Genomic DNA, 19,676 nt, shown 5'->3' with positions numbered 1-19,676 from the left:
AACTCAACAACCCAATAAATCTCAAGAAATTATACATTTATGGTACTCGTGGAGACTCCAGAATAACTGTAACTGTGTGCCATGTGTGGAATGTCACAGCAGGCATTGATTCCAATGTCCTCATTCTGATTGTGACCTCGCGGGGCATGGATAGCTCATGAATTTCTTGTCGCTCACTCTGACTTAACAAACTGAACTGGGACGAAGCCCCCACATTATCAGGATGAAGAAAGAGGGGAGGGGGCATGAGAATAGCTCTGGTTTGCGAGGCAGCTGTCGAGGAGGAAGTAGAACAGAAACACCCCAAATCATAAAACCCTCATACATGTATTATCAAAGACAGTCAGTCACACAAAGTTTTGTGAGAAGACAGTAAAACAAACTATGGTGAGCAGACAGGAGGGGGTTCATCTTCCAGCCAAGGCTGTACCCGCACTGGCAAAACCTGGGCTGCTGCACCACTAGTGCGAAGGCAACCAGTCCATTGCGAACCAAGTAAAGATACTTGGGATTAGTAGCACAGGTTGGTTATTGCATGAGGGATCATCTCTTTTATTCGGACTACTACAAGTACTGGCCTCCACGTAGGAGAAATGTTACCAGTGTCGTTCTTGACATACAGCCTTAATTCCATGCCCTCAAAATGCTGACCTGACCTCGAGATCATGTGAAAATCACCATTGCAGATATTCTGCCACGGCAATGAACCTGGCAACGGTGGACTGGAGGAAACAATCTTTCAACACCTCTCGGCACATGGAGGTGTTTGACACCGGTCGTTTGAGGACAAGGTTTTGCCATGTCAACGGACCAACATTCAAAATCTTTGTGCTCACGATTTGCAGACATAGTCTTTGTACATGAACCTTATCAGGGATGGAATCAGGATCCGAGAAGGAACATACGTCACCGGGAAATAGGGTATTTGAACGTCAACTTCCTAAAATTTACGGTCTATTTCATTTTCGAAGAATTTTCTCCAATACGCCGGCCAGCAACATAACCCCCACCCCCCTCACGTATCCAGTCCGCGGCTGCTTCTTTATGGCGAGATAATGGATCCATCCTACATACAAACCGTTAAAATGTTTGGTAAAACCGATATTTTGCCTTTTTTGTAATCATGGAGGTCATCAAAATAAGCCATGAACTGTCTTCTCATAGGCTATCAGTTCTGTTTCTCAAAGACTATCAGAATTCGAAGCAGGTCAGGAATGCAATCCAGCCCGAAGCAAAGAATGACAAGGAGTCCGCAGACAACCATCCGCCGCGTTAGGCATTCATCTCGTCCTATTGAGCAACTGCCCCCATAAGTGGATTTGGGGTGAGAGGTCGTCCATGCGTGAAACTATCATTTCATCGCCCCCAGCTGGTGGTGAACTGACTGGTTACCAAAAGTATTAGTAGTGTCCTCGTTTCTACTTTCCCAGCGTGGCACGTTTTTTTCCCAGGAATATAAAGAGTATGTATAGGACATTGGTCCCTTTTGGTACAGTAGTATACAATGTAGTTATCATCGAGATAATGTGATATTATGGGCAATATTGGTATCGAGAAAACCTTTAACACTTGAAAGCTCATAATGATTATTTGATAAAAAAAGAAGTGCTTTGGAATGACTGGTTCTACCAGAAACGAAATTAAGCGGACAGAAATCATTCAGAATTTACCTACTGACATGATTACAGATAATTTCGAGAAAAAAGATCACGCCTTTAACAGAGTGTACATGTAAATATAGCTGCCGCACTGAGGACGTTCCAGCAATATAATAGTATAAAATGCGAATAAATCAAATATAAAGCGCGATAAATCAATGATAATGCCCGGGCAGGCGTTTACGGGAGTTCGACTGCCAGCTGCTAACATTATCAACAAGTACAACGTACATTGTTTGAGAAAAAAAGGTGACTATTATTGCCCATCGTTTGACAATCACAATGAAAAAAGAGAAAAGCAATTGTCACAAAAACATGACCCCCACCTCTCATACTCTCTATACAGTGTAAAAACGATGGTCATTACGGATCAGTAGGGCTTAGACAAATGTTGGACGGTTAACGTTAAATGGTCTGAAGAATTACAAACAAACTGAGGTAAAGAAATGCGACTGCCGACCCAACTACGGACGTATGGCATACAGCAGGGCTATATATATAAGACCATCATCGAGCCGGCTTCATGGTAGGACAAGGGTCAGTTGCAGAAGCGTGGCCACTCCCCCAGTTAGGCAACGTGGTGACTGATCTAGTCTCGGGCCAAATATCAGAGTGGTGAGCGGGAACTATCAGCATGTTCAACAAGCGCTGCCACACAAACACACATACATTCACTCTAAGTACATGTAGGCATACTCCTGACAACATAATACCGTTTTATTCATGGTTGGTGCATATTTCAAATATCACACAGATACATTATAAAATGGAAACGATACTGCGCCCTTCTTTGGAATGTCCAAACTTTTACGTATTACTTTCAAATAACCACCGTGCAGCGCATGCCTTTTTAAAAGGGAGGTATGAAGCTCTCTTAAAAAATGCGGTACCTCTTTTGATGGTAAGAATCAAAAGCAAAGCGAGGAGAGGAGACAACAATTTAATCCCTGATAAAATCGACCCTTAAGGTGGCCTATGAAAAACTATCAGACGTTCGATATGGTGAAATGTTATTGCATATATCACCTACCTGTAAACGCTAATCCGTATGTATCCGTATTCAGGTTCGTATTTGATATCCCGCCAGTCTTATCCTCAAGCCGGCTTGCTGCAAATGCGCACAGTGCTAAATTTACCTACACAGCCCGCAATCGATATTTCAACCTCGTGCCTAACAGGAGTGGGTGGATGCGGGCGAGACTGTCGCATAGAGAATGTTAACTAGCAATGTATGTAAATGAAGGCTGCCCTTAATCACCGCAGAAGAGCGACTTTCAAAAGCATCATTTTTTAAACTCTTGTGTGAAACGGGAATGTTAAGGAATCAATGAGAGGTGTGGGGAATTTCGGGGCCTAGGCCCTAGAACTCGTTTTCAAGCAAAATGAACATTTCTAGCGAGCTTTTCACGGGTTCAAAAAGTTTTTTCTTTTTTTTTTCTGCATAACGCTTCTAGTTGCCGGCTTTATGTACTGCGCATTTCACGCTCTCTTGTTGAAGGCTAGTTTGGGAGTGTGGGACGCCCAGCGAAAGCAAGGTAATTTTCCTTGAATGTCTTCGCACTGATGCCTCAGTGGTGTTGCCGTGCGCCCCACCAATGACTTTAAACACCACATTAATCCGTTATTGCGTCCATTTCAAAGTCGTTTTGCTAATTCCTCTAACCACTTCGAACCAACTCAAATTGGAAGTCGCCCAAGCGTCTACTACCGAACTGTACTACAGTACTATAGGATGCGTTCCATCCATTGTGACAACTTATCAGTGTTGACATTCTCGAGAAATTTCCATTGATAACATCTCTCCTTTTCAAGCTCAACTTCATTAAATCTTTTGTGACGGATTCTATTTTGGAGAATTCATGCAACTTTGCGTCATTTTTTTTTCATGAGCGCATCTTCAGCTCGAGTGTCGGTAAACATGGAAATAGGACAGCACAGTAACACTAGATCTCTTATTGACAAGTCCACAACTCTGCATTAAAGTTGGCGTTACGTGAATGATGGTGTGGCTAGGTCCAGATAAAGGCACTGGTGAGGTGGTGGCAGATGCCCGAAGGCGTATTGAGGAGCTTGTGGCTGAAAGATGTGCGTCTATTTGTCCTGCATGGGTCGTCATCCTTTCCTCAACAAATAAGCGCCGCCTGTCACACATTTTGGGGTAGGGTGCTCTGCAGATGCCATCGAGTGTAAGCCCCCCCCCCCCCTCGTCAAAGACATGATCAAAAATAAGGGGCGTTCGGTAAATCCGAATGGCCAAAAACTGACGACCGACCATGACACGGTATCAGGCACACGTGGACACAGACTATACGAGGACAAAGTCACAACCAGCACGCAGGGAGATCACGCACATGGCGTCTCCATCTATTGCCACTCCTGCACGACACACATAAGCTCACACTCATCTCTTTTTATGCATCATTCTTATATGTCAACCGGAGGAGGGAGTATTCCCAACAATAGGGCGGGGGTTAGGGGGTATATATTCAGCATTTCAAGGGCCACGGCGGGAGACATAATGATGGGCACAGCAGGGCCCGAATATTTGTCAAAATGAAAGTAATGCTTCTTGCCTGACGCCTGCTGGCAAATTATGTAGTAGCAGAGTCACAAGCTTTCGGCACACATTCATTTACCGAGAGTTAACATATACCACCACCAACACGAAGTCGCAGAAAAAAGTTTTTGATACAAGGTTTATTCTATGCTTCAGAGATACAGAAATAAGGCCACCAAAATGAAACTCAACCATGTAAAACATAGTCCGTAACCTTAGAATATTCACTTTCACACATTATACATGTAGTACATATACTATTTTCAATGTCAAATGTAACAAAATTAAATGAAGTACTTCAAACTGGAAACGATTGTTTTACAACCAAAACATGAATATACATATTCTAAAATCCCAGGTTTCATCGACTTTGCATGTACTGCAAACTATCAACCAAGCACTACAGCAACGATTTTTTTCCATTTTCCTGCGCAACAAGGAAATATAATGAACGAGAGAGCACTGGCCTTTAATGTTAACATGCCACAGGGTGTTCCAAAAACAATCTACTCAGCCTTCTTCTCCTCATCTTCTTCCTTACTCTGCTTGCTTTTTCCAAAATGGAAGCGTCCATGGTGCTTATTATGATGGTGGTGCTTATCATGAGTTTCCTCCTCGTGGCACACCAAAACAGGAATATGCGCGTGGTGGAGAACGTAGTCGCTTACGCTGCCCAAGATTGTACGTCGGACGGCACCGAGGCCCCGCGTGCCCAAGACTATCAGATTGGCCTTCTCCTCTTCGGCGATTTTTAAGATTGCTTCGCCGGGTTTGCCGACATGCTCGAGAACATGCAGCTTATGCTTCACCTGGAGCAGATAAAATAGATAAGTTAGATTTTTACCATTGGCTCCGTAAGGAAACACAGACTCTTAGAGCCACCCAGTTTTGCCAACATGCTCACAAATTTGTAAAAAGATTTTGATGCAAAATACACATGAAAGAGAAAACTTGCCTTTCCATCTCCTATCATTTTGTCATAGTGGTCTCTCAGCTGACGTAGTTCCTGCTTCTTCTTGACGACCATTTCGTCCCATTGAGCTGCTGGGATTGCCATTTCTGAAAAGGAAACAAATAGACTCAGCTACAGTAGAGACTATAACGAGATGAATCTAGCTTGCAAAAATGTACATCAAAATCACATAAAAAGGCCTGTTTTTTTCTAATTTTAGATGAATCTAGCTTGCAAAAATGTACATCAAAATCACACAAAAGGCCTGTTTTTTTCTAATTTTAATTTATAATCTGTTGACTGTAAGGGGAAGGGAAACAACGTTGGTTTCTACAGGAAGGTTTCCCTGATACGAAGGCTGGGGAATGAATATACTTTGAGACAGTACAGTTGTACAGTCGCACTATCATAAGAATACATGTCACTCTTTTCAGTTCATTTCCCTCTTAATTTCACCAAACCACAATGGATTCCGGCAAGTTCATCGTCGTAGGTAACCGGCACAATGGATGCAAAGGGAACAGACCTAATGACTAGGCCTACCTTCATCTTGGGTTGCCAGGGTGATTAAGACACCACTTCCTAAAAGAAGTGCCAAAACGCAGGAGTCACAGAAGAGTCAAGAAAGGAGTCATGCAACAGAGCGATGCAGGGTCACAATTCGTTACAGAAGGGCACAGCAATTTAGTCTGGAGAAAAAGGGCACACTTCAAATGGAACCACGTCATGATGCAGTCCGAGCCACAGTTTAAAAACACAGTTAAAGGTGTAAGATTCCAGGGCCGGCTTCACGCCTATGGCAAGCCAAAGCGGAATTTATTCAAGACTTTAGAATTACCATTCAAGAAGTTAAATATAAGTTCAAGAAGGAAATATATGTTCAAGACTAAAATATGTTCAACCTTGAATCAAATGTTTTCAACCTTGAATAAAATATGTTCAACCTTGAATCAAATGTTTTCAACCTTGAATAAAATATGTTCAACCTTGAATAAAATATGTTCAACCTTGAATAAAATATATTCAACCTTGAACAAAATATATTCAAGACTCACGTGACCATATTCAAGACGCACGTGACCACAAAATTGATGACGTAGAGCGTAGAATCTGTGGTATTTCTGATGCGTTCTGTTTCACGACATGATAACACTCGAACATGTCAAAAGACAACGAGAATCCGATACAGTGGTGTCGGCAAAGGTGAGAGGCATTGCGCATTTTGAACCTATAATTTGCCTGATATGTCTGTGAAACATGTATCGACTCTGACATTCACTCGGCATCCATGTCATGATGTGTAGGATTACAGTACATGTCAGGTGTAGGCGGCTAGGTACGTGTACAACCATGTGTCAAAACCTCGTGCGAACAATTCGAGCTCCGAAACGCAACACAAGTACCATATCAATTTTGTGGTCACGTGCGTCTTGAATATGGTCACGTGAGTCTTGAATATATTTTGTTCAAGGTTGAATATATTTTGTTCAAGGTTGGACATATTTTATTCAAGGTTGAACATATTTTATTCAAGGTTGAAAACATTTGATTCAAGGTTGAACATATTTTAGTCTTGAACATATATTTCCTTCTTGAACTTATATTTAGCTTCTTGAATGGTAATTCTAAAGTCTTGAATAAATTCCGCTTTGGCTTGCCATACACGCCAGTGCAACTCCTAGGTATCCATCTACCAAAGAAAAGGGAATATCAGTGCTTGCAATTACAAATACTACTTCCAAGGACAATGCCAGAATACTTACGTCCAAATCCAACTGCACCAACCCCCACGGGGAGATGAGGAGGTTCACAACTATGGGCAAAGACAACGCGGTTATCTGGGCGATGGATATTTTCCATATAATCTGCAAAAAAAATTAATAATGGTGCCTGCTAACACACGGCTAGATAATGAAAATGATAACAGGCTCGAAAGAATATTTGAAAAAAATCTTCAAACAACTGCCAAATACAAAGGGTTTTCTATTTACAAGTATTAGGTTGTACTAATTTCATACATATTTCCATAAATTAGTGGATTTCCTTCATTCCTGCCATATTCTAATATTCTGTGTCTCCGTTGGAGGAGGGTTCATTTAGAAACATGACATAATGTCCTAAGGTCATGGTGCGGACGTATTTTCTCTTGAATTGTGCTGACTCTGCCTACCATCATAGAGGAAAAAGATAAAAAGTACCCCCCCCCCCAATTTCAATAAAATGTTCGGACGTGAAACAATTTTTCCTGGCCTAACTGAGTAGTTCTTGTGTACTGTAAAGTCAAGTTGTTGACCTACTCTTGACTTCAACGAACAACTTGACTTCAAGGCATCGACATTATATTCGTACAGTGTTTTTTCCACCATGAGAATACAACAGTACATAAAGTCATTTTCATACAATACCTGATGAACAAGGCAGTCAAACTGTCCTATAATTAATCTACAGTCAAATGAAGGTCAGATGACTAGTTTATACTTTCTGTGTGCCAATTGTCACATCCTATTATAATTTAGGTTATATGCGAGTATCAGCAATTTTGGCAGCAAACAAAACAACTTACTTTTAATATATCTTGGAAAACTTGTGATAGCACAGCCCGAGATAAGATGTATAGATGTATTGACAAGACAGCTACATGTACATTGAACATGAACATTGTACAAGTCAGTAGAACCTCCCTTAGTAGACACCTCTATAACCACCAGGACACCCTCTCTATTAATAGGGACAGTGATTCTGGTCCCAAACATAAGCCAAATGGATCATTTCCAAACAATTTGACCTCTCTAATCAGGACACCTCTCTATTAAGGACAGCACCTGTCAGTCCCGAGGGTGTCCTTGATAGAGAGGTTCTACTGTACTTACATTTAAAAGCAGTTTTGGCATGGTCACTGGCATCAATAGCGATTAGAGCTACAAAGCGCTTTTCATGTGTTTCGGTTGGTGACACTGGCGCCTCAGTTTCCTGGGCTGTGTCCATAGGCGCTTCAGTTTCTGTCATTCTGGCTCGCAAGACGATTCTCTTGTGCTATGTCACTGAAAAAAAAAGAAGAAAATTCTACAGTATTTTCGTAGAATCATACTTTTGACGTTCAAGTCATCGTTTTGCTGGTCAACGGTAAAGATATAGGCCTGCTGGCATTTTGATGGTGTGGTTAGGCAGAGAATCTACATGCCTGCTCCATACTGGTCATCACTGGAACCTATTAGTCGAGTAGTAGGCTATACATGGCTATGTATCACAATGAGGAAAATGCAGTTAGGCAGCCTACCTTTGCCCACTGATATTCAGTAGCCTATATACATGTACACGTTTTGGTCTTTTGAAGAATGACCCGACTAAAGCTTATAACTATGCCAATAGTCACCTACACCATGAACACCGGGCTTACACGTACATGTATTATTCTTTGTAGGCCTATTGTAGGCCTATCAGGCCCCAGCATCCGGCCTCTCACTAACAAACAGAATACACAGAAACAGCTATAAATCTTGGCCATAAGCAAGGTCAAGGCCTTGCCCCTGGCCTCTGTCAATGCCATGGTTCAAGCTATAGGGCCTACACTTGTCATGAGGAGAGCACAGGCACTGACTGGAGGACCAATAGTCCCTAGTGATTGGTGAATATGGTAGGCCTAGTATATATAGCCTACACATCAGCTAGAACCCCCAAGATGATAGCCCCATACCCATGCAGTAGCCTACTCAGATACATGTAAGTTGAGGGTTGACCATAGCATGGGTAGGCCTACTGCCATTTCAGCTAGACCTCCAAATCCTAAAGCAATAAAACTCTTTCCAAATGTATTGAATGGTCATTTTTAGGGCTGGAGTCTGTTCACTGGAACACAAAGAACATACTACAGCCCTAGAAATGAGCATTCACTACGTTTTGAAGGAGTTCGAATTGCTTCATGATTTCAAGTTCTACCCAAAATGGCGGTACCTATGGACCTATGGTCAACCCTTAAAGTAGACACGTGGTCGGTAAGAAGTTGTCGCAGTTGCACTGCCCCACCTTCCACACTTCAAAACCTTACCGCTTTCCTCCCTCGATCCACCAAATCTGTCGACCTTAACCTACACAGATCGAGCAAATGTTGAACAATCAATGTACAGAATACGTCTAGTGATAATAAATCGACCTGACGGCCTCTTTCCGCAGCTGTTTACACGTAAAAGCGGGAAAATTAGGTCACCATTTATATCAAATCTCGCGCACCTGCGGAAATTGTAAAGATACGCATTGATAGAGACGTAATTGAGCCGTGCGCGAGACTAGTACACCGCAGCGGGAAAGGTCACGGAGAGTCTTGCTTGTCGTCTGCTCGCTGTCTAATAGCGTTAGTGACATTTTTGATCGAGCGCATCTATATTTTAGGTAGGTGTAACCCTTTTTAGGCTTCCCGCGGGGAGGCTGCGCCGTCATGCAGGTCTTCCTTGTCATCTCCACAAAATCATTGCACATTTGACCTCTTATGGACCTGGGCTATAAAAATATAGATGAGCCATTACCTTATAGCCCGTCACCATATATGCATATATATACATGTATACACATGCTGCGATAGGGTCGGAAACTTTTAGTCAAAGGTCGGTGTGCAAGGGATAGTAGTACTAGGGCTGATAGTCCGTGTAACAATAGCCCGCATTGCTAAATGTTTTGGTTAGGGTTAGCGGTACAATAGATCATGCTGCTTAATTGGTCAAATACAATGCTACCGGACTATGACTCCAGGGGGACTATATCCGCTGTCACACCGGACATTTCAGACTGCTACACCGGTGTAGGCTATCGACCTCTTCAAGGCATTTCTTCTGATTCTACACAGAGTGAAGACGATTTCATTTTATCAAATAAGACCCTGCTTACCCTACATAGGCCTGAGGGTGAAACAGAGAAAAGCATCTCAACCTGTCTATCTTTCAGCGTTCCCGTCCAAACAATCTTGGGAAACGCTCAAAAACGTTACACCGGACACCTGACTGTTCCTACCATAAAGGAACAAACATAAATGTCTCACTAACGCCTTTTTACAGACGGTTCCAGCTGACACAATCACCACTCGTTCTTTTTCAGAAACTAGACCATGGCAGACACAGAACCAACCCGAACCGTCGCAATTGCTATAGACCAGAGCGAATACTTCCGGCATGCGTTGGAATGTAAGTTTTCAAGTCCAGATTTGAGTTCTCAAGTAGGGTAAAAGGCGCACATCCTGAATAACCCGCCTGTCATGCTGACTTGAGCAGATTTTGCATCGTTCTAACGGCCTGCACGAATTAAGCGACAAACTACATCAGTTATGTCTCGTATGTTTACCAATATACACATGTACAAAGTCAGCGCCCTGGTGTCCCTTTATTTTGTTGCGAGTTGTTGTGTGCTTTTGCGTGCTGATGGCGTTGTAGTGACGTCAACCAGGCCAAGTTTGTGTTTATTCTTGCTAATGTTGTCACTAATATTACTTATTCTTGCTACATTTATTTATCACCTTCTCTTTTTATTCCAAATAACACGCAAAAGTTAGTCAACGACACAATGTCTCATTGCAATGTCTATTTGCATTCCACCGGTTCCATCTGGTTTGCATACGTTAATGACACCACACTGATAATTTGAGTATTATGCAGAATGGTAGTTTTCTGCACATGATAGGCCTATGCGAGATATGTATTTAGCCTATGAAAGCAACAGCCGTTATCCCAATTGTAATGAACGTGACACTACGGATCGATATGTCGGCAGAATATGATGTTTCATGAAGTTTATTCACATGCGGTATACCTATACGTTATATTGTTTAAGCATACACGACCTGGTCGTTGACGGTTCGTTAAGGTTATCCCCTGAAAGACCTCGTGACCGACATCGTTGATATATGGTCAGTCACCGATAAGGTTTCTCAAGCCAAGTATACAAACGTCGATATACGACTAAGTACGAATGTTTGTGGTATTTATGCGCGACACTGGTAAATCTTTTTCTTTCAAAAACACGTTGTCGATAAGGAGTTTTCGTAAAGCCTCCGAAACCTATCCCATTGTTCGATAAAGGAGGTCGAACAATGGGATAGGCGTTCTAGTGGACGTTTCGGCGGGGGCTCTGCGAAAACTCCCTATCTACATTACATCCTACTTTTACTCGAAAAGATACTGTGGCACTGCGTGACAGAGGTATGCTTGGAGAGTGCAAGGCCATTTGAAGCACATTTCGTTACATAAAGACCCACAGACACGGTATAGATGATGTTTTGAGAGGATCGACATTCCATTCTTGTCATCGAAAGAAACATCGCTTTATTTGTTACGCTCTTTGAATGATCTATTTGATATATCGCTAAGGCATTGTGATCAGGTTCAGCGGAACTCACATGCGTACAGGAGCTGTTTGGCCAAAATGTTATAGTTCTGTAGACCAAACAACTTCGACAATAAACCTCGTCTGCATACTGAGTATTGCAATGGAAGCTGCGTGTATTTCTTTTTCAGTTTACCTAGAAAAGATCCATTCAAGAGAAAGCAAATTGGTCCTCATCTCTGTTCTGGACCCCATCTACGACACAAACTTTTTCCCGGCCATGGGAGGGAGTGAGTCGGTTATCGTGTTAAGGGATCGCATGCTTCTACAGGTGGTGTACTATTGGTTACGGCATGCAACCTTACCTACAGGAAAACTAAAATGCTCGAATGTACTCAATACATTACAAAAACCAAGTTTGAGGAGATCCTTGATCAGATTTGGTAGCTCACGACAGTGCTTCAATTCATCTTGTGAAAATCCATCGAGATCAGTAGAGTTCTGTGTGTAAAAATGTACAGAGGAAGCTTGCGGCTGTGATGGAGTCCTGTAGGCCTAACAACGAAAACCGGCGTGCCGTTTTCAAAAGTACACCACCTGCGGCTTTCTAAGATTGTTGGCTTTGTTTTCTTGTCGTTTTATGGTTGGTGTTCTCACTGCACTGGTGTTGAGGGATGACCAGAGGGAAACACCATGCCTACCCCATATAATATTTTTGGCCTTTACAATAAGAACACACACATGGATGGTTGCTTGCCAGTGTCCCAGTGGTCAATGTCCCCGGCTGATGAAGTCTACATATCTGTAGAGGCCTTAGTATAGACGTCCGGTAAAGACTACTACGGTCCGAGGAAGGGAAAATGTACGTTACGTTATGAAAAATATCACTACATCAAAGGCTCGTGTGTAATGTTTGAAGTAACTTTATTTTCCCAGCCAGAAGATGAATTTCTTTTTTCAGTTTACCTGGAAAATATTCATTCGAGTAGATTCGAACTCGTCCTCATAGCCATCTTTAAGCCACTCCACGACTTAAATTGTATCCCGGCGTCGGGGTACACCATGGGAGCCAGTGAGTCGGCTATTATTTGCTTATGTTAAGGGTTCCACTCGCGTAACTGCTTCTGCAATATTCCCTCTCAATCAACCAGACTTTGCTGTTTTCACCCCAAATATCTTGGTTCAGTACTCAGACTGTCGTTGTCTTCCATGTCATTAAAAGAAATTTTTTAAAATGTGGATATTTTGAGAAAATGTTCAAGTTGTAATTTCATGATATTTAGAAGAATAAATGGTTAATTAGCACTGATATCGATATTTCACTTTATTATCAACGATATTATGTATATGTCATTATGTTTCAAAATTTTCAGCATCTTAGCGTTGCTCGCGTCTGCCCTGAAAATCAATCGAAAAATGACACAAATGATATATTGTTATAATTGATATATAGACATGTCAGAACCAATAAAACACTGCCAATGTAGTTGTTGATGTCGTACATATGCTGCATGCAAAAATCAGCTCAAAATTCCAACCGCTTCATGGTTTTTCAAACATTTGGTAAGTTTTTGCAAAATTCCGCCATCAAACTCAAAAAGGGGCCTTGGATCCAGGGCCTATATGACCATCCATGAGCATGAATGTATAGGACTGAAAAGCCTGTGAGACCTGGGTACAAGGTATTTTTAAAGTGGTCTGCATCCGCAAACTGTGCGTGATATAACGCTGAAAATGCGGGATATTGATTATAGATACATAATCTGATGGATGTTAAAGCGAAATTTTTATATCAATACTAGTTTGGCAGTAATTCTTCAAAATATCACGAAAACGATATTCCCTCTCAATCGACTAGACTTTGATGTTTTCACCCCAAATCTTGGTTCAGTACTCAGACTGACATTGTCTTCTATGTCATCAAAAAATTTTTTTTTAAATGTTGATATTTTGAGAACATGTCCAAGTTGTAATTTCATGATATTTGGAAGAATAAATGGTTAATTAGCATTGATATCGATAATTCACTTTAGCATCAATCAGATTATGTATCTATCATAATGTTCCAAAATTTTCAGCATCTTAGCGTTGCTCGTGTCTGCCCTGAAAATCCATCCAAAAATGACACGAAATGATATATTATTATAATTGATATATAGACATATCAGAACCAATAAAACACTGCCAATGCAGTTGTTGATGTCGAACAGATGCTGCATGCAAAAATCAGCTCAAAATTCCAACCACTTCATGGTTTTTCAAACATTTGGTAAATTTTTGCAAAATTCTGTCATCAAACTCAAAAAGGGGCCTTGGATCCAGGGCCTATATGACCATCCATGAGCAAGAATGTATAGGACTGAAAAGCCTGTAAGACCTGGGTACAAGGTATTTTAAAAGTGGTCTGCATCCGCAAATTGTGCGTGATATAACGCTGAAAATGCGGGATATTGATGATAGATACATAATCTGATAGATGTTAAAGCGAAATTTTTATATCGATACTAGTTTGGCAGTAATTCTTCAAAATATCACGAAAACGATATTCCCTCTCAATCAACTAGACTTTGATGTTTTCACCCCAAATCTTGGTTCAGTACTCAGACTGACATTGTCTTCCATGTCATTAAAAGAAATTTTTAAAAATGTGGATATTTTGAGAAAATTTTCAAGTTGTATTTTCGTGATATTTGGAAGAATAAATGGTTAATTAGCATTGATATCGATAATTCACTTTAGCATCAATCAGATTATGTATCTATCATAATGTTCCAAAATTTTCAGCAACTTAGCGTTGCTAGTGTCTGCCCTGAAAATCCATCCAAAAATGACACAAAATGATATATTATTATAATTGATATATAGACATATCAGAACCAATGAAACACTGCCAATGTAGTTGTTGATGTCGTACAGATGATGCATGCAAAAATCAGCTCAAAATTCCAACCGCTTCATGGTTTTTCAAACATTTGGTAAATTTTTGCAAAATTCTGTCATCAAACTCAAAAATGGGCCTTGGATCCAGGGCCTATATGACCTTCCATGAGCAAGAATGTATAGGACTGAAAAGCCTGTAAGACCTGGGTACAAGGTATTTCAAAAGTGGTCTGCATCCGCAAACTGTGCGTGATATAACGTTGAAAATGCGGGATATTGATGATAGATACATAATCTGATAGATGTTAAAGCGAAATTTTCATATCAATATTGGTTTGGCAGTTATTCGTCAAATATCACGAAAACGATATTCCCTCTCAATCAACTAGACTTTGATGTTTTCACCCCAAATCTTGGTTCAGTACTAAGACTGACATTGTTTACCACGTCATCAAGAAAATTTTCAAAAAATGTTGATATTTTGAGAACATGATCAAGTTGTCTTTTCGTGATATTTAGAAGAATAAATGATTGAACAGATGTCAACCAATTTCCATGTACACTCTTCTATAACCCTGAAATTTAGTCAACTTTATAACCAGAATGCTATACTGTACTTAGATGGTAGCGGTAGTTTTCGTTTGTGCCATTGAGCCGAGAAGAAGAATATTATTCAATGGAATCAAAACTGGTGAAATTAGCCAGAAACTGTTCTCCCATATCCACTGCAAATGACATGCATTACATTACCCGAGGTGAGCACATGGTCTGTTACCTGGTGTTGAGGGAACGCCACGCCTAGCCCCCTCCCCCCCCCCACACACACGCACACAAATATTTAGCATACTTAGTAAGAACGCGAGGTAGGCCTGTCTCCTGCAACTTTTTCTCTCATCATATAGGCATGGTGTTAACCTAATAGGAATTTGTGGCTCTCTTGTCTCCGCCCTGGGTGTCTATCTTGCTGGTATTTACTTCTTTCTGTTAGCTTTTTCTTTTTGTTGCTTTTTCAGTTTATTGCAATATCGCCCACCAGCCAGGTTCCAAAGTTCTAGTCTTACACATTGTCGACCCACTCTATTTAACATCTCTTGTGGCTTCGGCTGGCTTTGGTCAGGGTGGTGCTCGTAAGTTTATCGACTTCTGAGGAAGACAGTAATTCGGGTAATCCATCGTACAAAATTGACTGCAAGTTTGAAAATTTATTATCGTGCAAATATGCGGTGAATATACATTTCTACACAGCCATTGTGAAGTCAGATATACAAATACGTGTAATAAAAAAAGGCGAAAAAAAAAAACTCAGCTGTCGTCTCATTTACATCTCCTATAGTTACCTGTACTTCCAACACGTATGTGTGACGTCATCCCGTGTCAAGGTCAACGACGAAGTACTATACAGGCTTTTCGTACGGCCCGTTTCTCCTAGTCTTCTGTGAGGTGAATAAACAGTTTAAATGCGGTTAAAAAATCAACTGTCTTTGACAAAATTTTATCTGGCGTAACATTTTCTAATCGCGGTGTCTGTCCTCAGTTTAAAGTTTGATTTTGTTTCGTTTTAGTGGCTGCTCTTCCTTCCAGCCATTGGCAGCAAATGGCAGCAGAGCAGAAAGAGAAGATCAGGCAGCTGAAGACGAAGTTGGAGCCTCTTTTTGAGGGAAAATCGGTGAGAGGTGTTTTTTTGTTGACGTTTGTTCTTGATTTTGGAAGATGATTACAATATTGAGAGATGACTGACTTTCGTGAGACCTCATTAGTTATCAGTCAGGCAAGATATCCCCGATCGGCGAGTCGTCGCCCGAACGAGTTATTTCGCACTTCAAACCCGCCGATTCGACTACCGCCAGTCTAAAATCCTGAACGGGCGCACGAACCAGTGTCCTTTTGAAAAAGGTTTTCACAAAAAAAACGCTTGCTACTTAATGTCCTTGTTGATTTTAATGATGATTTGCCAATTCGTTCTGTCTATTGGTGTCAAAACCAGGTGTGAATTTGGGAAGATTTTGCGAGATTTCTCTGATCTGTTTAATGAATATTCAGCATTAAAAATGTTAAAAGGACACCCATCTCATTTCTTTAGTTTCTTAAAGGAACATCCGACTCACCAGAACAATGTATTTTCAGATTCCACGACACTGGCGGGTGATAGAAACAACGGCAGCACCCGGAGAGGCAATTGTAGCAACCGCAAATGAGGTTGGCGCGAGTTTGATTGTTGTCGGCAGTCGCGGCCAAGGGGCGGTCAGGAGGACAATTTTGGGAAGTGTTTCAGATTACGTGTTACATCATGCTAAAGTTCCCGTTCTGGTCTCTCACGGACGCCATTAAATTACATGGACATGTCATTTAAAATAAAAACGACTCATAGCGAATCATAAAACAATTTCATCTACATGTAGACAATAAGCAGAGGGATACTTATGTAGTGTTCTAGTTTATAACCTCAACGATAGAAGTCTTCACCAGAGTATGGAGCTGCTCCTTTAAGGCCCATACACACATACGCGATTTAGAGCGTTTGACGTCTACGTGTTGATCAGCAGCCCGAAGTCATTGGGCAAAACGTTGGGCGTTATTGCTATCGGTCAATAAGGATACGATTGACCTTTAACTTTGTAAACAATGGTTTAAGAGATGCACTTCACAATATTATGATTAATTTTCCAATGTTGTCAAATCTGATTGATAAAACGAATAAACGTCGGTATTTTCAATTAATCGACAGTCGTAATTATTTGTACTGCAACTATAGTATGACTCGTATGGTTGCTGTTCAATCACTCTCCAACCAGTGACAGATTTTTTAGTAAGCTGCGTATCCATAAAGTATGCTGCGTGCTTAACAAACATTGATCTTTCGAACTATATTTTCTTTGGAAGTGACTACTTGGCAAGCCCGGCTTACCAAACAGCGACTCTTTCTTGTTCTGAATGGAGAGCCGAACTCATTAATATTAAAGTAAAGTCTCCAGCTCGCCAAACAGGGTAGATTTTTTACCTGTTTGGCAAGCCCGGCTGGCCGAACAGGGTGGCTTTTTAGTGCTGTTTGGCAAGCGGCTCTCCAAACAGGACAAAAAAAGGATGCCTGTTCGGCGAGCGGCTTGCCAAATAGACCCGGCCATTTTCTTTACAGCATTGCAAAAAGACTTCTAGTTAAGTTCCCGACTGACTTCCCAAAGTTCCGAATACCCTCATTTTGCCTTGCAGAATCAACGCGATAAAAATCTGCGTACTCTGATGGTTATGTCGACACGAGAATATGTTTAGAACATACAAATGGTTAATAAATGACAGACTATTTACTGTGGAAGCAGTCCAACATTTTGAACTGCGATCAGTGCGTTTTAGTCGATCAACGTCCGTCAGAACGGCGGAACGTACGATTGGAGTATGAGCAAAGAAAAGGGAACATGCATGGAATGGGAGGATGTCCGAATTAAAGTCATAAAACGGGGTTCCCTTTCGATCTTTCGCTTACAAACGTCAAAGGACTCCATTGAAGAGAAATGTCTTCACTTGATTTGCAAACCTCTTGCCCACCTAGAAATGATGTTAGGTTCCAAACAACCACACTTAAAAGTAATCGGGTCAGTGGTCTCGCCCAACCTTCAAACCTCCGCTGGACAAGGAAAATGAATTGAAAATCATATATTATTTTTGAGAAACATATTTTATTTACCACAGAGATCAACCTCTCTTCTATCGGCAAATTGTCTACAATGCACTATTACAATGCATATGCAATGCATTACTGTGCATCATTGTGTATTTGGGGACGGGTGTTGCATTAGTGACGGAAGACCTCATAATTTCGGAATTGCTGACAATGACATAGTTTTTGGCGCATTGAGCAGTTCGTTCAGTGTGCTCAGTGGCAAATCATGACGGGGACCTTCGCGTGGTGTAAAACATAGTCCGAGACTGAGCCAAGAATTGTCCTTCTGAATGCGCCGAGTCCTCGTGTCCCCATGAGTATCATAAGAGCGCCGGCATCCCCGGCAGTCGTGACGATGGCATCTCCGGCAGTGGTAGTAGCCTCGACGATTTTCCAGTCAACGTGTACCTGGAATTACAATGATTAAGAAGATATGAGATGTTAGTGCAAAACAACATTATAACTCGATAAATCGGCATCGCCATCCCCCCGCTGGCACGCCTGTTCTCATCGATTTACGTTCATTACCAACTTGTCTGCCCATTCTGAAAAGTGCGAGTGCGACTCACAGATTTGCCTTTAAGGTGTTCTTCGTGCTGCTTCTTGAGGTGGTGGACCCGACGTTTCTGCTCCGCTTCCATCTGCTGCAGTTGTTTCATGGACACTGAAGCGACAGAGGCAATAAAAAGAACCGAGGCTGACCGCCATTATTCCTTTTGACAATTTTGTACACATGCGCGTCTTCCTTCACACGCATAATACTTAAAATAGATCCCAACTACATCGTGCAGAAGAGCTAGGTTTTTTAATCAAGAACGACTTATCTTATCAAAACAAAAAATGTTTTGGCTCCAACGGTTTTAAAGTAGGTCAGCCTAGGTCATGATTCATAGGAGGTCAGCCGAGACCTGCACTTTTTGTCGAGAAATGAGTTCTCACCTAAATTAGGTAAAACACGACAGTAGCAGTAGCCATGACCTCACTACAACTTGACTTTATCTCGCATACGTATCGTCGGCTGGATGCCAGAGACTAACATACTTACATCCGCTTCCCTGACTCACATATCCAGCCGCCGCTACAGTCGTCAAGTACATTGGTTCCGTAGTGTGGATCAGTAGAACTTTGTATTCTGGTTTGTGAATAAAATCGCAATAAACTAAAAAGGAAATGATTTCAGGAATAACATTTTTTCTATTTTGGGAGTTTAAATCGAAAGAGTCAATCTTTTTGTGTCACCTACTATGATAGTGATGCACTAAAAGTGGTTCAATGGTGCTTGTGCATGAATATCATGAATATCAATTGAATTCCAAATTTCAATTTAAGGAATGCCTGTAAGGATTGATACTCACACTTCACAGCCCTCTCGGAGTGCATGCTGGAGTCCACTGCAATCGCCACGATTTTCTCCGGCTCGGTTGAAGGTTCTTCCTGGTTGGCCATGATGAAAATACCTAGTGTTTTCTCTATAGGGAATTCTCACCAACCAACATATGCTCTCTGCTGGTCTGTCACGTGCAGAATCGTACATTACATTTGTGACGGTAGCCAATCGGCGCCACCCATGGGGCTTAATGGTATTAGGCCAGCTCTTCGCCAAACAGAAATATTTCCGATCGATTTATGAGAACGTTGGCCTACTCTGATGAACTAGATATTGTGGAT

General features: G+C 41.4%; 4 protein-coding genes across 8 annotated transcripts in view; 1 reads left to right on the top strand and 3 right to left on the bottom strand.

The window, feature by feature from the left end:
- LOC135501182 (uncharacterized) overlaps positions 1-2,812 on the bottom strand; it is a 39,905-nt gene extending 37,093 nt beyond the window's left edge. For both annotated transcript variants that reach the window (XM_064793087.1, XM_064793088.1), the window contains exon 1: positions 2,689-2,812. The gene's annotated coding sequence lies outside the window, so the exon portion shown is untranslated. The remainder of the gene's footprint in view (positions 1-2,688) is intronic.
- A 1,524-nt stretch (positions 2,813-4,336) lies between these two features.
- LOC135501131 (universal stress protein in QAH/OAS sulfhydrylase 3'region-like) lies at positions 4,337-9,371 on the bottom strand. Of its 2 annotated transcripts, XM_064792972.1 has the most exons (6): positions 9,213-9,371; positions 8,038-8,208; positions 6,931-7,032; positions 5,711-5,749; positions 5,171-5,274; positions 4,337-5,024 (listed from the first exon to the last, which is right to left on the bottom strand). In XM_064792972.1, exons 2-6 carry the CDS (start codon positions 8,171-8,173, stop codon positions 4,722-4,724), a joined length of 684 nt encoding a protein of 227 aa, XP_064649042.1. In that variant the 5' UTR covers positions 8,174-8,208; positions 9,213-9,371; the 3' UTR covers positions 4,337-4,721. The 2 variants fall into 2 exon arrangements, with proteins under 2 accessions (XP_064649042.1, XP_064649043.1); XM_064792973.1 differs by lacking the exon at positions 5,711-5,749 and having other exon boundaries at positions 9,213-9,368.
- A 63-nt stretch (positions 9,372-9,434) lies between these two features.
- On the top strand, positions 9,435-17,071 carry LOC135501132 (universal stress protein Slr1101-like). 3 transcript variants are annotated; one of them, XM_064792974.1, is made up of 5 exons: positions 9,435-9,553; positions 10,253-10,338; positions 15,367-15,480; positions 15,916-16,019; positions 16,478-17,071. In XM_064792974.1, exons 2-5 carry the CDS (start codon positions 10,263-10,265, stop codon positions 16,679-16,681), a joined length of 498 nt encoding a protein of 165 aa, XP_064649044.1. In that variant the 5' UTR covers positions 9,435-9,553; positions 10,253-10,262; the 3' UTR covers positions 16,682-17,071. The 3 variants fall into 3 exon arrangements, with proteins under 3 accessions (XP_064649044.1, XP_064649046.1, XP_064649047.1); XM_064792976.1 differs by lacking the exon at positions 15,367-15,480 and adding an exon at positions 12,435-12,545; XM_064792977.1 differs by lacking the exon at positions 15,367-15,480 and adding an exon at positions 11,665-11,763.
- A 937-nt stretch (positions 17,072-18,008) lies between these two features.
- LOC135501458 (universal stress protein MSMEG_3950/MSMEI_3859-like) lies at positions 18,009-19,627 on the bottom strand. The gene is made up of 4 exons (XM_064793585.1): positions 19,364-19,627; positions 19,054-19,167; positions 18,578-18,672; positions 18,009-18,416 (listed from the first exon to the last, which is right to left on the bottom strand). The coding sequence occupies exons 1-4, from the start codon at positions 19,452-19,454 to the stop codon at positions 18,222-18,224; spliced, it is 495 nt and encodes a 164-aa protein (XP_064649655.1). The 5' UTR covers positions 19,455-19,627; the 3' UTR covers positions 18,009-18,221.
- Positions 19,628-19,676: the final 49 nt, after the last annotated feature.

The sequence above is a fragment of the Lineus longissimus genome, chromosome 17, assembly GCF_910592395.1.
Source record: "Lineus longissimus chromosome 17, tnLinLong1.2, whole genome shotgun sequence".
NCBI classification, from domain to species: domain Eukaryota; kingdom Metazoa; phylum Nemertea; class Pilidiophora; order Heteronemertea; family Lineidae; genus Lineus; species Lineus longissimus.
The sequence above is the reverse complement of the archived record's forward strand: the minus strand, read 5'-3'. Positions and strand labels throughout refer to the sequence as shown.

Bases quoted from the DNA above. Each gene is read 5' to 3' on its own strand.
- LOC135501131 (XM_064792972.1), bottom strand. From the start codon at position 8,173: ATGACAGAAACTGAAGCGCCTATGGACACAGCCCAGGAAACTGAGGCG. The intron at 5,275-5,710 runs GTAGGCCTAGTC...TTTCCTTTTCAG, and splicing joins CCTGGCAACCCAAGATGAAG to AAATGGCAATCCCAGCAGCT. The intron at 5,025-5,170 runs GCAAGTTTTCTC...TATCTGCTCCAG, and splicing joins AAATGATAGGAGATGGAAAG to GTGAAGCATAAGCTGCATGT.
- LOC135501458 (XM_064793585.1), bottom strand. From the start codon at position 19,454: ATGGCCAACCAGGAAGAACCTTCAACCGAGCCGGAGAAAATCGTGGCG. The intron at 19,168-19,363 runs GTGAGTATCAAT...TTTCCTTTTTAG, and splicing joins CTCCGAGAGGGCTGTGAAGT to TTTATTGCGATTTTATTCAC. The intron at 18,673-19,053 runs GTAAGTATGTTA...CTGTCGCTTCAG, and splicing joins TGTGAGTCAGGGAAGCGGAT to TGTCCATGAAACAACTGCAG.
- LOC135501132 (XM_064792974.1), top strand. From the start codon at position 10,263: ATGGCAGACACAGAACCAACCCGAACCGTCGCAATTGCTATAGACCAG. The intron at 10,339-15,366 runs GTAAGTTTTCAA...TTGCTTTTTCAG, and splicing joins CTTCCGGCATGCGTTGGAAT to TTTATTGCAATATCGCCCAC. The intron at 15,481-15,915 runs GTAAGTTTATCG...GTTTCGTTTTAG, and splicing joins CTTTGGTCAGGGTGGTGCTC to TGGCTGCTCTTCCTTCCAGC.